Raw genomic sequence first — 16218 nt, 5'->3', positions numbered from 1 at the left:
GAAAACTGGCTTTTATATACACATGGAGCTTGAGGGTTGCCTTGGGGGGAAACACGTGGGTACCCCAAGGGAAGCAGCTGGCTAGAGCCTAGAGTGCAGGGAGGGGTGACTCCATCCCGTCTCCTCCCACAGCTGCAGGCCCGAGTGAGCCATTCAGAGGCCACCAAGGCCCAGGGTGGCACCATCACACCTTGGGGAGCGGCCCCGGGTGTGGCACGGGAAGCCCGAGCATTGAGGTGACGGGGTGTCCCCTGCTCCACCGCCACAAGCCCGCCCCCGAGTCTGCCCTTGTCTCCTGCCCTCTGGGTTCACTCGGCCCTAGAACAGGTCATATGGGATCATGGTGGCAGCCGGGGCTGGGGGCTGGGGGCTGAGAGGAGGCCACTGAAGCCTGCACAGGGTGGGAGCCAAGGCCTGGGGGCCACACAGGGGCTGGAGCTGGGGGTGGGCAGGACAGCCGTGGGAAGCACATGGTGGCAGTGCCAGGACCCAACCTGTCTGCCTTAAGTCCTTCCAGAAAGGACCGGCCTCACTAGCTCTTGGGCCCCGCTGCCACCCTCAGAGCACATCTTGGCAGGACAAGAAGCCACCCGGCGGCTCCCCAGCCAGGCACATGCCCCTGCGATTGCTGTGTCCCCTCCCTCCCCTCTGCCTTTCCTGGTGAGACCAGACACCCAGCAGTGGCTCCTGACGTAGGCCAAGTCAGCAGGTTTTCTGGAAGCTTCCAAAGTGCCCCACTGCTCAGAGAAGGCAGGGGCATGCTGACACAGCTCCTGGGTTGGGGCAGGCCCCGGTTTCGGCCTCTGCCTGCCTTCCTGGGGGCCTGTGTCCCCGAAGGCCCCAGCGTGGCAGGCCTGAGCAGGTTTGGGCAGAAGGGCCCAGCCCCCCGGCGGGAGCCTGCCGGCCGTTAGTGCAGATGGGGCAGGGCCTGCTCAGGGACGGACTGCCCAGAGCCAGGAGAGTTCCCGGGAGGCTGGTGGCGAGGTGGGCAGCGAGGAGCCAGCAGCGCAGCGGAAGCCAGTGGGTGCTGGGGCCAGCATGGCTGATAAGCAGTGCCCAGCCTTCGGTGCTGGCCTGCCTGCCTTCCCAGCCGCCCGCTGGAGCTGTGGGCAGCGGACGCTACCCCCCAGCCCCCCAGCCCCCCAGCCCGCGGCAAAGAGGCCCTCCCACTCCCACACCTGTGCAAACATCCGCCCGCTGGCCGGGAACACGGCCCCTTTGTGCCCGGCTTGGCATCAGTGCCCCGGCCCGCACTGTCAGCTGCAGCCCGAGCCTCGGCCATCGCGCCCTGGCCTGGCCATTGTTCCCACCAGGCCCTGCGCCCCTGGTCGCCCTGGGCCCCCCGCCGCCCGGGGCTCCGGGGCAAACAGCTCCCATTCAGCTGCCCTGCAGCTGTCGGGGGGAGCGGCGCCTGAGGCCTGAGTTATGGGCTGTGTTCCTGGCGTTTCTCGGACAAACAGAACTTGAGAAACGCAAGAAGGGGCAGCCCAGATGGGGGCTTTTAAGCCAGTTTGCCAATTTGCAACTGCGCCCTGAGTTCTTGTTTTCTTTCAGCTCCTTTGTCCTGGCTTCCTTTACCCCACAGAGAGTGAAGCTCAGCCCCCGCCGCTGGGCAGCCAGGCCTGCTCCACGTCAGTCCGTCGGGGCTGCCACGGGCCCTTACCAGGTGGGGGCGGGTTCCCGAGGGCCAGGCCGTTCTCATCTTCATGCTGCATCTGCCCCAGGCCTCTCCTGGACTCTGTGGACTCCTCACCCCTAGGACACGCCCTGGGGGTGCTGGAGCTGCCACAGCAAAGTCCGCAAACTGTTGGGCCCAGAGCAACAGAAATGCAGGAGCTCTCGAGGCGGGAGCCCGACCCGAGGTGCGCGCGGGGCCGGCCCCTCTGAAGGCGCAGGGAGGACCTCTTCTCCCCTCTCCCAGCGGCTGGAGACTCCATTCGTCCCCTGCATACGGTGGCCTCCTCTGAGTCAGGCCCCGTACCTCATAAGGACTCTTGCCATCGGCTTGAGGGTCCAGCCAGGTGATCCAGGAGGAGCTCATCTTGACTGAATCTTCAAACAGCCTGTTTCCAAATATGATCCTGTTTTGTGGGGCCAGGTGGACATAAATTAGGGGGATGCAGTCCCACCTAGAACACTGGGTGGCCCAGGTGGACTTCCTGGAAGGTCCCTTGCCTTGCTGGCCACCAGTTTCCACAGCTGTCCAGTGAGGTGCCGGCTCAGTGGCTGAGTGTCCCCTCCAGTCCCCTTCCCTGAGAAGGGTGGGGATACCTGATGTGAAAAGTCCTGAATCCCCTAAGTGTGGCGCCCGCCCTGGCTGCCGAGGTGTTTGGGGAGAATTTAAGACTTTTCTTTGCCCTTCAAACAAAATGCGTTTGTTTGTGTTAAAGTTTGAGTGGAGGGAAAAGTCGTTTTTGCAAACACGGGCTCCTCTGTTCAGTGCCTGGGGGTCTCTCAAAACAGGAGGCGGCCAGGCTGTTTACCCCTCTGCATCTAAATTTAGAATGGAGAGTAAAAAAACTGGAATCCCATGCCTACATTTCAGCCACCTTTTGAAGCAGAGTCTGACTGCCTGCCGTTCACTCTCCTCACCTGGAGGATCCAAAAACTCCCGCCTCCCTGGCAACACTGCACCCTGGCAGGGCAAGGCCTGGAGGGGCTGGGGGCTGGTGCAGGGGTGTGCGTGAGGGCGGGGCTTCCCAGGCAGTCACAGGCAAGCCCTGTTGGCACTGCCCGGGGGAGGGGTGGTGTCAGGAAGAGCTGGGGAAGCCAAGGCACAGGAGCAGCCCCCCACCAAGCACCCGGGTCAGGGTTCTTCCTCCTCCTGGAGTTCCCTGCAAAGGGGAACAAGTTCAGCTGCCCTGCTGAGTGGGCCTGGGGACAGAGGCAGAGTACATGCCTGCTGTGTGCCTCAGTTTCTCCATCTGCACATGGGAGACAGCAGTCCATCTCCCAGGGCCAATGCAGGGCCCGCTGTGAGGGCTGCTGTTAGGTCTGCAATCCCAGAGGCTGCCACCCATCCCTTTGCTGCGGAGACTTTCCCTGGACCTAAAGGGCCTCCTGGTGAGCCTGGGCCTCTGCTTGTGGACTCATTGTTCAGGACTCATTGGCTTGCGGGCCTGCTCAGTGCCAGGCACTGCCAGGGGTTCAGGCAGCCCTGTCTTGCCCTCTCTGTCACAGTCAGGGGCGAGAAGCATAGTGTGAGCTGGGACTGGCCTGTGGTGGTTCACAGGTGGGAACCACTATGGGAAGTGCCACCAGGGCGTCTCTGCAGGACTTTCTCAGCCTGAGAGCAGGGAGGCCTCGCTGAGGAGGTGACGTCTGAGCTGAGACCTCCAGGCACAGTCCCCTGGGCCTCCTGCAGGCAGGGTGCTGAGCCTGGCTGTGCCTTGGGGAGGATGCAGCGTAGGTGCCACGGGGGTGTTGATGGTTTCACCGCCAGTCTGTGTGTGGGGCTCCGGGCTTCGTGAGTGAGAAGAGCACCCCATGTGACGGGGAGGCCTGGTACTCGTGAATTTGTGTTCGTTTACTGACTTCCTCCTGCTGAAAGGAAGCGGGTTTATTTTGGGGGGTGTGTCTGCTTTTACCTTGAGAGTCTGTGAGCTTGCTGGCATGTCTCCACCGCCACGTGGCAGTGTCAGTCCCTTTGTGGCCCTTCCCCAGAGCCAGACCGGAGTCTCCAGGGCAGCCCCACAGGGGCTGGGTGAATCTTTGGAATGTGCTCGGCGTCCCCTCCGACTGTGCCTGGCCTGTTAGAGCCCCAGGACCACTGGCCCCACCCTTCTCTGCCCCAGAGACAGTCCTGCCTCCTACCCAGGGGCTTCCCTCTGTCCACGGCTCCCCCTTCCCCAGGCCATCCCCCAGGCCCCTCTCCTCCACCTGTGTCAACCCTGCCCTCAGAGTGTCACCCACATCAGTGGGACTCTGGCCTGACCTGTCCTGAGGAGTGCACATCTCTGAGCTCTGCATGGGGGGAGCCTGCCAGCTAGCAGAGGTCCAGAAGGCTCTAGACTGAGGTGCTAGACTGAGACTCTACACTAAGGCTCTAGACTGGGTCTCTAAGTCTGCAAGTGACACTGAAGCGCTTTGCAAATTCCAGGAGTGAGTGACAGACTGGCCATGTGCCAAGCCCTCACCTGGCAGGCAGCCCATGAGAAGTGTTTTGTGATCGTGCACCTTCCTGAGAGGGGGAAACTGAGGCACAGAACAGGCCGGGGCTTTGCCTTAGGCCAGATGGACAGAGTGAGAACTGTCCCCCACACTCAGAGCTGCAGTGCCAGCCCAGCCTTGCCAGCAGGGCAACCGCAGGACTGCCAGGCAAGGTGAGGGTGTAGGGCCCAGGGCCCTCACACACAGGGCATTGTCCCACACCCCCTGGAAGCACTGAGACAGCCATCGTGCCATGAGAGGGGACACCTGCTTGGACCTCTGTGTGTTCAGCCTACCGTGTGTTTGGAACTGAGGCTGAGGGCACAGCTCTGGGAGATCCTGTGTGGGCTTCCTGCCAGGCCCTAGAGAGAGGACCAGGCCTGGGAGGGCGCCCTTGGCCCAGAGCCTCCATGAGGGGCCTTCTCATGGCTAGGGCCCCAGCCCAGCAACCTGGGAGTGGCTGTGGCCACATGGGATGTCCCAGAGGCCCCCCGCCCTCCCTGGAGCTGTGGGGCTGAGCCTGGGTGCTGCATTCTCCCACCTCCATCCTCGGGTGCCTCTTCGCTGGCAGGCTGGGCCCTCGAGGCTGGGCGAGGTCTGGGTCTGTGCAGTGGCTGAAGCAGCCTCTTGGCCTGTCTCGGGTTTGTCCCCTGCCTTTGGGGGGGCCACAGCAGGGAACATGGGTCCTGCAGGCCTTGGTCCAGCTATCTGCCCGGCCGCTTTCTAATGGGGATCCCTCAGCACAGTGACCGCCCAGCCTCAGTTTCCTTCTCCGTGATCTTGACCTCAGGGTGCCAGCTGGGTTGTGATGCCTCTGGGCTACCCTCGCTCCCACTCTTGGCCACCCCTTCCTCTGGACAGACAACCACCATGTGAGGCCACCCCTTCCCTCTGGGCAGATGACCACTGTGTGTCCAGCCGGGCCAGTGAGCTCTGGGAGCCAGAGCTTGGCGTGCAGCTGGAACTAAGGTTTCTGGGCTGGCTCCGTCCTGCCCTGGAGGCCAGGCTTGAGGAGACTGCTTCTGAAAGGAGAAAATAGAATCCCAGTGCCAGCTTCTCAGGGTGGAATGTGGGGGGATAAAAGACTCCTTAGTGCCTCCCGCCCCTTCACACGGGAGTGAAGACACAGGCAGGCCCATTGGCAGGGGGTTGGGGGAAATGCTCTGACCAGTGGGGTGTGGGCACCCCACTCGCCCCCACCATTCCTGCCACGGGCATGACTTGGTGTGCCTCGTGAGGCCGGCGCCCTGGCAAGGAGCTGTGGCGGCCCAGGAGACAGGCATGTGGGTCTGCATTCCAGGTGGTGGGCCATCGGGGACTGTCCCCAGCACAGCGGCCATAAAACAGCCCATTCCTGAGCTGCTTGTGTCTCAGTGCAGGAAAAACAAACCGCTCTGCAGGGAGGGGCCGTTTCCTCCTTGACTTGAGGAGGAGGGTCTGGGGCCGGGTCTGGCGGATGGGCAGACCAGGCAAAGGCGGGCGGGTTCCTGGAGCTGTGTCCTGCTGTGTGTGTGCTGTCTACGGTGGGCAGACTCCCAGGGGCGCTTCTGGGGCTGGCCTTTCTCTCCCGTCTGGGGCACCCTTGCCTTCTACTGACCACCTAGCCAACCAGCCAGCAGGAGCCCACATGCAGCCCCCACCCTCAGCGGCTCTCATCTGTTTAGGGCCAGGTTTGGGAGGCAGTCCCCTGAGCAGTAGCCACCTCACCTGCTCACCTGACCCCGACTCCACGGCCAGCCCCCTCCCATTCCACCTTCCTCATGGAGTTTCTGTATTAGATTTTTAAATAAATCAAAATATGGCATTTTCTTTTAAAAAAAAGTCATGATTTTAAAACATTTTAAAATAATTTAGTGTTATTATTAAAGCGATGCAGAATACACCAGTCCGTGCCACTTGTCCTGGTGCCTGGGTTTGCTGGTGCCCCTTACACTTAGCGCCCAAGGCACAAGTGCCTCGCTGGCCTCCCCCAGCCACCTGCTTCCCCTCAGGCAGATTCCTGCCTCTCAGCCGGCCTTGGGTTTGCTCCCGACCTCCTCGGGAGGCAGCCGTGCCTGGACTTCGTGGTCTCAGGGCCCCTTGGCATCCCTGACAGAGAAGCCTCGTGGGCCGGCACTGTGCCATCAATAGTTAACACAGCGGAACCATGTAAAAACAATTCCATATTAATTTGTTAAAATAATAGACCCATTACGTTTTCATAAATAATTTTATGAAAAATTTCTATATTTTCCAAAACAAATATTGAAATAAAAATATGCATTTCTGCAAATCTCCAGAAAGCCTGGCTCCCAGAGGACAGGGATCCCCACGCCTGCCCCGGGCATGTCAGTCAAGAGCACGTCCCACTACTTACGCTTGGGTGGGCACAGGAGTGCCCCCCAACCATGGCGAGGGCTGCCACCCCTGAGCCTGGCCCCGGCAGATCATCCATGCACATTTGCCCAGGGAACACAGACTCAGCCCTGTCCTGGGCACAGCCCTTACCCTGCCCTCGTACCTGACCCCACCTTGGGCACTGCTTTGCCACACCCCAACACCCCAGCCTTGTCCTCCTGGACCTAGTGCTAGGAGGACGCCCAGACACCGTGAGACTTGGTCCTGTGCATGCCAGCCAGGCAGACAGTGCTGAGAGGGGCCCTTCTGCAGAGCAGAGGCAGAGCCGGGAGTGGAGGGGTGAGCCCTGCCTCAGGGCATCAGCAGGGGCTGCGTGGGCCGGGCACAGGTTTGAGGGATGAGTAGGAGGTTGCTGGATGAACAGGTAGGACACCAGCATGATCATACTGAAGGGGCGAGTGTCCCCCTGAGAAGTTTGGGTCAGACAGACTCCAGAGCCCTCCTGCTTCATCCAGGCTGGAGGGACCCTCTGAGCTTAAGGCCAGCATAGGTCAGGGTCCCGCTCTGCCCAGGCCCTTCTAGGCCAGTTTCTGAGCCACTATGTGTGCTTTCTCAGACTTGCTGTAGCCTTGGTAAATAGTGGATATGCTGGGCCCCTGGGCCCTGGGCCCCGCTGGGCTGAGAGATGGCCAGGTGGGAGTCACTCCCCAGGGCAAGACTGGCACAGGGTCTCCAGTGCCCCACCCACTTTGCAGCCCTGTGTCTGCCTCTGCCACTCCCCACCCCAGGGCACCTGGGCCCTCTGGGGAAGATAGCGGTGGGCCAGCCTATGCCTGTGGGTACAGGCCCTCTGGGGAGGTTGCCCTGCAGACGAGGTGCTCCAGCTCCCCCAAGGTCCCCTTCTCCGCCAGCCACTGTCGGCCTCGCCCATGGCCTGGTTTCACCCTGTGCTCTGTGTTCAAATGTCTACACCTGAGCGTGCCCTGAGTGTCAGACTGGGACACGGGGGCCAGCTCCCTTGATACATGACCTTGTCATGTATGTGACGCATGTGCATATACTGTCTTGTGGCCTTTGCACATCGGGTCATATGTTTCAGTGTGCACATGTGGAGCACCCCATCTCTGTGTGAGGCATGTTTGTGAGTGTGCGCCTACGTACAGAGCCGGGTGGTCCACTGAAGGGGCCTGGCCGTAAACAGCTTCCTGTATGTACTGTGCGTGTGGCTGGGGGAACAGGGAGGATGTGTGTGTCTCTTAAGGACAGTGGCACGCAGGGAGAGCTCTGGGTGCAGTTGCAGGAGGTGGCCTGAGAACAGCCTCTGCAGACATGTCCTGACCATAAGCGAACGTGCAGTCGGAGCACTAGAGGGGCAGGGGCCCAGGTGGTGGCCAGGGCTCAGCAGAGGCACGGCCTGCCCTGTGGCCTGGCAGCGGTGGCTGGCAGCTTGTCAGTATTCGTTACTGTGCTCTCCGGTGCAGCCTGGTTTCCCGAAACGTGGCTGTTTCTGCTGCCCCGGCCTCCGAGCTTCCTGCTCCGGCAGTTGTGGGTAGTCGCATGTGCCATGTGCTCCTGTGTCTCTGTCCACGTGTACACCCCTGCACCCCTGCCTGGCAGTGGCCACAGGGCTTCTCCCCACCCTCCCTCTGCCTCAGTGGCTGGGGGAAAGCACAGGGTGGCCCAGGGACCCCAGTCTCACGAGGGTGCGGGTGGGCTGGGCATCGTTCTTGCCTTCCCTCAGAGTCTGTTAAACAGGCCTCGGGCCCTACTGCCATCAGTGCTGGGCCCATAGGGCTTGGAATCCATTGGAGGTCCCCATGTGGTTGGCAGCTGGGGGTGCCTGGGCCTGCAAGCGGTGGCTGACACTTGCCCTTGACCAGAAGCCCCAAGCGGGTAAATGCTGGGCTGTCCTGAGTGCAGTGCCCAGAGCAGGGCTGCAAAGACCTCCCGCGGCCACAGCCATAGTCTGGGCCACCATGCCTGCTGTCCAGATGTGCCTGGGCATGAGCGTGTGTGTCACAGGGTAAGCTGTGCCTCAGGGGCACCCTGGGTCTCCTTGTAGGGCTTAGCGCCAGCTCCTGAAGAACCCAGCATAGCAGCCTGCATAGGCCGGGCCCAGCCGGGTGGGCTCCTAAGTCCTACAGGATGATATTTCCAGGCTCAGGATGGAAGCCCCAGGAAGCAAACCTCAGATGCCAGCAGGAGGCAGGGCGGGGGGCGGAGGGCGGGGGAGCCTCCTATTGTCCCACCACGCAGCCTGGTCGGATGGCTCTCCCACCAAGAAGAGGGCTTGAGCTGCGTCTTGTACTCTCAGAAAACAGGAAAATAAAACATCTGGTGCCCTGGAGTGGCGTCAGGAAGCAGCCCGTCATCCCAGCCCCTGCTCTTTGTCGACGACCAGCCTCTGTAGGAGCTCCCGGTCTGCTGGGGGCCGGCACACAGCAACGTCGGTGGCCCCGAGGCCCAGCCTCCCAGGGACGGGCAGGCAGACAAGGCAGCCAGCAGGCCTGGCCCTTTGTGGGTGCTGGGTGCCTCACACGTGCTGGGGGGCGTGCGTATAGCACCAGGAGCCTGGGAGACACGCGCCAGCCCGTGGCTCCGTTCCTGGAGTCACACAGGGTCGTCTCGGGGGTTAGAGTCTCTCGTCAATCTTCTGCTCATCAGAGTGGTGGGTGTGGGCTGGGCACGTGATCCTCCCGAGACTCCAGGCCCATCTGTGGCTGACCGCTGTCCCTCTTCCTGCAGGTCACGGTCACCACCATCGGCTACGGGGACAAGGTGCCCCAGACGTGGGTCGGGAAGACCATCGCCTCCTGCTTCTCCGTGTTTGCCATCTCCTTCTTTGCGCTCCCAGCGGTAGGTGCTCCATGGGAGCATTCTCCCCGGCTCCTCAGACAGCTGGGGCCCTGGGGCGGCCACATGCCCCTTCCTGTGAGCAGACCCGCTTACGTTCAAAACCAAGACGGTGCTTCCCTTCCAGAAGATGCTGCACTCCAGAGCCCCACCTGCCCTCCCTGGGCCCTGGATGCAGCCTTCCCGTTTCCAGTCCCCACCAGGGTCCTTGCAGTCAGTGTGGGAGCAGCCCGGCGTGGCTGTGCGTGGAGGCAGTGCAGGGCAGGCCAGCTCCCTCAGCCTTGGGGGTGGGCATAGTGGCTGCCACATCCCATGGAGGCAGAATCTTGGGCCCAGAGAGGGAGCCTCCACGCCATGGCTGGTGGGGTCTTTGTTCCATGTCCTTTCCAGAAACCACAGGCTGTGAGGTGATGTGTCTAGCATGCTCTGCCTGCGTGTGGATGTATGTGTGTGTCGTGTGTGTGTATGGGCGTCATAGTGCCTGTATACAACAGGTGTGTGTTTATGTATCACAGGGCATGTCCGCACTGCACATTATATGTGCCGTGCATAGTGCGTGTGTATTGTACGTGTATGTGTTGTATTTAGCGTGTGTTGTGTTGTGTGCACATGTGTGCATTATACATGTATATCAGCATGTTTGCACATGTGTTTATGTACATGTGTCACAAGTATGCAGTATACATCTACGTACTGGTAGTATACATCTAGATGCACACAGCATGTAGACATATCTATTGTGTGTGTGTGCATGCGTCACGTGCAGGTACACAGAGTGTGTGGCACACATATGCATGTGCACCACATGGCCCCTCCGCGGACAGCTCCCTAGCTGCTGGTCGAGTCCTTTGCACCCCATCAGCCGTCCTTGGGGGGCGGCAGCGGTCCTCCTCAGCTGAGGGCTGCCTTCTGACTCCCGGCCCCAGCCCAGTGGTGTGACCCCTTCCTGGGCACATATAGATGGATAAGCCCATCTGGCCCCCAGAACGGTCCCTGGGAATGAGTGAGAAGCTCCAGCCCCCCACCCATGGGACTGGGCCCCTTGCTGGGTAAGCCCTGGGGTGTGAGTTCTGCCCCCCATGCTGGCCCAGGACAGGCAGGCTGGGCCAAAGGTGGGACTTGGGGGGCTTCTAGCACAGACCATGCCTGGCCTTCCCACAACGGTGACTGGCAACCATGTCCTGAGGCTGCACCCAGCTGGCAGCGGCCAGTTCAGATGGGAGCCTCCTGCCATTCCTTCCCAGGGGATCCTCGGCTCGGGGTTTGCCCTGAAGGTGCAGCAGAAGCAGAGGCAGAAGCACTTCAACCGGCAGATCCCGGCGGCAGCCTCGCTCATCCAGGTGCGGCACCTGCAAGGCCCTGGCCGCTGTCATTGTGGTCACTGTTATCGTGTGCAGCCCACCTGGTCACCGGGCAGAGCCACCGTTGGCCCCTGCATCCGCCCAGCTGGCCTGTGAGGCGTGCTCTGCTTGTGGAAGCCTTGGCTTCTGTGGCGACAGGGCGAGCTGGGGGCGCTGGAGCCTGCGTTCCTCCAAAGCCACGCCCATTGAGGGTCACGCCCTGTGGTCTGGAGAGGAGGCATGGCCATGCCAGGAGTGAGCGTGGTTGGCTCTGAGGCTCCCTGCACTCCCGTTCTCCCTCCTGCTGCGCAACAGCCTCAGGGCTGCGTCTGGGAGGGGGTGACCAGGTGACTGTCCCCAAGGGAGTGGGACCCCGATGTGCAGTTGGTGCCATCTGGACGGCCTACATCCCTCAGGGCTCGGGAGGCCCTGGTGCCTGGGGGTGAGGAGTGGCGATGGGATGGCATGGGCCTCCCTCTGGGTTCACAAGGCCAGCAGGCTGGGAAAAGCAGAGTCCTGGAGCAACAGGGGAAGGAAGGTTCTGGAGGCAGGCGGGAGGCAGCCAGTTCCAAGCTCTGGGACGCTGGGCTCTGGCTCTCTCACCCCGGGATCTCCAGAACCCACCAGAGAATGGGACTGCCCTTTCAACGTAAGCAAAGACTTCGCACGGGAGCCCCTTGAAAATCACATCCCATGGGTCTCTCTTGGCCACCGCAGGGCCAGGGCTGCTCTGAGGAACAGCCGGTGAGGCGCCCGAGGGTGGGCACTGCCAGGTTGAATGACAGTGCCTGGCTGGAGATATGGCCTCTGCCCAGTGCAGTGGCTGGGGGCACAGTGTCAGCTCCTCTGGGCACACTGGGCCGGATGTCGCCCAGGAAGCCTCAAGGCCTGGGCAGCCCCTGCTGGCTGGGGTCCCCCTGTAGTCCTCCTGAGCTGGCTGACCCAGGCAAGGCCCAGGCTGTCGGGGGCCAGTCGCAGCCCTGCCAGGCTCCTGACTCAGCCAGCGTGGGGCTGTGTGCTCCCACCCTAGGCCTGGTTTTATGGCTCCACGGTTTCTCCTTCTGGAGAAATCATAAATCAGGCCCATGAACCCGGCTTGGTCCCCCTCCCCTGTAACTACAGGTCCTGTGAAAGGGGGCTCCTTGGAAGCTGCACACGAAGGGGGCCCCAGGTGATAGGCATGCACAGGAGAAGGGCAGGGGTCCTGGGGTCTGCCAGGGCGGGCAGACCACGTGGAGTGTCAGCCTGTGTGTGTAATGCTCGGGCCTCAGAAGGGCTGGGCTTGTGCCCTTAACGGCCTGTCCCTGGGTGCCAGGTGGGAGTGAGGGCTGCAGGTGCCCCTCGCCAGCTGCTGTGTCTAGCTGGAGCTGTTACCCAGGAGCCTACCAGTGTAGGGGCACATTCTCTACTCAGCCCTCTCTCAGACTCGTGTGGCCAGTGATGACAAAGCCACCAGGACATGTCTGCATACAAGGCCCTGAGAGCCCCTCCTGCCCCATCCCTGCCCGCCTGGACGCTGCACAGCTGCCCCCCCGCGCCCCCTGCCAACAGTGTCCCCTCCTCCCACCCTTTCCATGTGGTACTGCCATGGGGTCTCTCTCTGAAATGCCAGCTTCAGAGCTGCACCCCTGTGCTGTTGGAGGCTCCCCCAACTGCAAGGTGGCACTCACAGGCCTCCGGGAGAGGCCTCACCTCCTGCCAGCCCCAGGGACCCTACCTCTCCCTGCCCCCTGCTTAGCACCCACGGGTCCCAGGCGACCCCTCTTTCTCAGCCCTTCTTCACTATGTGGCCGCTGGTTGCCCGTTTCTGCACTGGTCTCCTATGCACGCTGTGCACCCTGGCACCCAGGGACGCTGTGCAAACCACCCACCTTTGTGAGTCTCACCCTTGGCTTAGGGCTGGCTCGGGGCTGGTCTGCAGGAAGACACCAGGCAGATGGAAGTGCAATAGACTAGGGGTGACGAGCGAAGACCTTTGTGGTGTCCCAGCTCTGGGTAGCAGCTGGCCCATGACACGGTGAGCTGTCTGGCGCAGCAAGGGACCAAGCCAGGCTGCCTGGGCAGAGGGTCTGGGAGCTGGGACCATGTCAAGCCTGTGACTCTGAGGTCCCAGACCCTGCCACCCAGAAGGGAGTGACCAGGCCTGGGGAACAGGGAGTGGAAGCTGTAGCTTCCACAAGGGTCCCCACTGAGTGGCTCAGCAGGTGACAGCCTTCCCCTCTGCCCAACCTCAGACTGCATGGAGGTGCTACGCTGCCGAGAACCCCGACTCCTCCACCTGGAAGATCTATATCCGGAAGCCCCCCCGGAGCCACACTCTGTTGTCACCCAGCCCCAAACCCAAGAAGTCTGTGGTGGTGAGTAGCCTGCCTGCCACCAGGGCAGGCCCTTCTTGCCAGCAGGTGGGGTGGCCGTGGAGGCGCAGCACAAGGCTGGGCTCTCACCATGCATCTGACCTGGTGCAGCCTGTGTCAGGGCATCAGCTTCATTCAGGGCACTGGCTATATACCCGATGCTAGATTCCTGCCATCCCAGTGTCCCCCGACTTGGGGGTGTGTAAGACTTGTCACTCCAGGGCATGAGAGGTCCTGAGAGAGAGCTCCAGGATTAGAACAGGCTGGAAAGAAGGCTCTTCAGAGGGCCTCAGGGTTGGGCTTTCCACACGGGGCACAGTGGGCGGTGAGCAGTGGGAGGCGGGCAGTGGCAGGGAAGCAGCAGGGGCGCATCAAAGGGCATCTGGAGGTCGCAGGACCGTGGAGTTTGGCAGGCACTGGGCAGTCATCTCGTGGCGTGGCTGGGGTCACGAAAGGGGTTGGGGCTGAGGCGGGCATGGTTCCCCATCCTGGCCCGGACCCACACCCTCTGTGGAGAGACCTGGCCTTCCCAGTTTCCAGCTGCCAGTGGAGCCTCCATGCCAACTGTTCCCGGTGCTGGAATGTTCCCCAGATTTCCACACAGCCTGCACCCTCACTTCAGGTGCCCTCTTCAGGCCCTGCCGGCCCCTAGTCTGTTCCAATGTATGTGTTCACCCCCACTGGCCACCACCCCCGTGACCACCTCCCCCGTTACCACCGCCCCCGTGACCACCGCCCCCGGCACCATCTTGTACGTTCGTCTGCTTACTGGTGTCCTGTCAGCCTGTTCCAGTGAACCTGTGAGCTCACAGGGCAGCGACTGGTCCAAGCCCCCGCTGTGGCCCCGGCAGCCCTGCCCGGTCTCTGTGTGAGGACGCTGGAGCTGGCCCCAGGCCCCCGGTCCCTGTCAGGGTGTATGTGGCAGGGGCTGGGCTCAGGGTGGCTGCATGGACACTCCGGGGCCAGTGCAGGGCCTGGCAGATGATGGCCACGAGCCGCTAATCTGTTGTCTGTTTTTTAGGTAAAGAAAAAAAAGTTCAAGCTGGACAAGGACAATGGGGTGAGTCCCGGAGAGAAGACGCTCACAGTCCCCCAGATCACGTGTGACCCCCCGGAAGAGCGGAGGCTGGACCACTTCTCTGTCGACGGCTATGACAGTTCTGGTGAGAATCCCTCAAACAGGTGTGGGGTGCAGGGCCGGGCAGGTCACTGCCTCTTCTGGGAGCCCGAGCAAGCCAATGAGTTTCTCCCTTGGGCTGGGGTCTCTGCTGATGAGGCATGAACAGACAGAGGGTGGAGCTGCGAGAAACCGGTAAACCTTCCAGCTGCCTTCCCCTGAGAGTCTTCCCAAGGCGGGGTTGGCCACACCTTCTGTTGTGAGAGGAAGCCTGGGCAGGTGACTGGAGGGGTCAGCTCCCCCAGCTGTGCCAAGGGAAAGCACTGTTCCTGATTCCAGCTGCCTGGCTTTCTCCCAGTGGAGCCCGCGCTGTGGTTGGGAAGTGGCTAGGGTGACCTCTGGGCCCACTGGCAGAGAGGCCAGAGGTAAGGGGTCTGGGGATGGAGCCCTAAAGGAGCAGCGCCAGGCCTGGGTAAAATGCAGGGAACTTGACAGCACAGGCCCTTCTCATGTAGGCCGGGGCCCGAGTCCGTGTGTGATGGTGTGGCTGGGACCTGTGTCCCTCCTCTCACCCCTGCAGCAGGGGCTGGGATGGAGCCACCTTCTGCGGGACCTGACAGTTGGAGGGCAGAGCTGTCTAGGGTTTACATGTCCTCCATCCTGGGTGAGGGGCTTTACCCGTGCTGACTTGTAAGTGTGGCTCTGTGACAGACATGGAGAGCGAGGCCCTGGAGGCTGGGCTCGTGTGCTCCAGCCACACAGCGGGGAACACAGCAGTGCCGGCTGTGGCCGCCACGTGCCTCCCGCCAACTTCTGCTGAGCACACACACAACAGGCGACCTGTGGTGATGCCAGGGCATCAGCGCTTGGCTTCCCACACTGCTCCAGGCAGACCTGGCCTCCCGGCTGCAGCAGGAGGCACATATGATGTGTCTGTCATCTTGACACCAGTTTTGAGACAAACATCTGTAGGACAGAACCATGCACTGGGCAGCTCGACGGAGTGTGAGGGGCTGGGACCTCATGCTCCCTGGCCACGGATGAGGGTTGCGACTCAACCCTTGAGAGTTAGGAGGCACAGAAGGGACCCCACTTCTCCCTGGGAGCTTGAACTTCTCTCACCTGTGATTTCCATGCCCACTTCTGGAGACCGTGACCTCAAGCTGCCACATTCTCTAGCAGCTCTCTTAAAACCGAACATGAAGAGCCGTGTAGGGTATTTGAGATAGCTGTGCTGCCACCCGGACAGGGGCATTGGCTCTCAGCACCTCGTGCAAAGGTGCCATCCGTGGCCCTGCCGGCTGCTTCCTCCGAGGCAGCCGTGGTGGTGACTGTGCTCTGATGTAAAGATGGTGCTTCCGGATGCTGTGTGGCAGCACCCACGCAGAGGCCCTGGCAAATGCTCCCCGAAGCCCCCATCCCAGGGCATGGTACCCCGGGAGGAAAGGGGTGCCTGTTTTGAAAACATTTGGTTATCATGGTGCCAAAAAATCAGCACCGGTTTAGGCCCCAAGTGAAACAGCGGCCTCGCCCTCCCAGCATGGCGGAGGCTTCATCTTCCAGGAGGTGGGGAGCACAGCATTCGAAGCCCACTCCGCTTTGACCACTCGCTGTTGTCCGGACAGACATCACGCACTCAGGCCTTGTGTTGGCTCCTGCCCACCCAGTTCCTGCCCACCCGGTTTCTGCCCACCCAGTTTCTGCCCCTCGAAGTCTCAGCCCCCTTCTTCCATGACTCCAAGGCATATCCTCTAAGGAGGCTTGACCCTGCCCTGGAGGGACTGTTCCCAGCTCTCCCTGCCTTTCATGCCCTGTGGGAGAGAGGACTCCACATGGCCCAATCCCTTGGAGGCTGGACCCCGCTGTTTCAGACTCTGAGCTGTTGTAAGCCAGGCCCTGCCTCAGTTGTGCCAAGTGGCTAGGGATCCATGCCTGGCAGAGGAGGGACCATGCACCTTGCCCTCCCATCCAGGTGACACGGTCCATGGTCCATTCCCTCCGCAGCAGCTGTCCCTTTGTCCTTTGGTCACTTTTGCATCTATCGCTCCCCTCTCAGACGTCTTCCTAG

The 16218-nt window shown here is 61.6% G+C and overlaps 1 protein-coding gene across 2 annotated transcripts in view; it reads left to right on the top strand.

Annotated features, from left to right (window-relative positions):
- The window catches only part of KCNQ1 (potassium voltage-gated channel subfamily Q member 1), a 388699-nt gene that overhangs the window by 117492 nt on the left and 254989 nt on the right, over positions 1 to 16218 (top strand). For both annotated transcript variants that reach the window (XM_021676961.2, XM_021676962.2), the window contains exons 7-10: positions 9232 to 9342; positions 10584 to 10679; positions 12914 to 13036; positions 14055 to 14196. In XM_021676961.2, the coding sequence (XP_021532636.1) occupies positions 9232 to 9342; positions 10584 to 10679; positions 12914 to 13036; positions 14055 to 14196 (472 nt within the window). The remainder of the gene's footprint in view (positions 1 to 9231; positions 9343 to 10583; positions 10680 to 12913; positions 13037 to 14054; positions 14197 to 16218) is intronic.

The sequence above is a fragment of the Aotus nancymaae genome, unplaced genomic scaffold, assembly GCF_030222135.1.
Source record: "Aotus nancymaae isolate 86718 unplaced genomic scaffold, 86718_ANA_hifiasm-v0.15.2.pri h1tg000106l, whole genome shotgun sequence".
Lineage (NCBI taxonomy): Eukaryota > Metazoa > Chordata > Mammalia > Primates > Aotidae > Aotus > Aotus nancymaae.
Note: the sequence above shows the minus strand (reverse complement) of the source record. Positions and strands in the feature narration are given on the sequence as shown.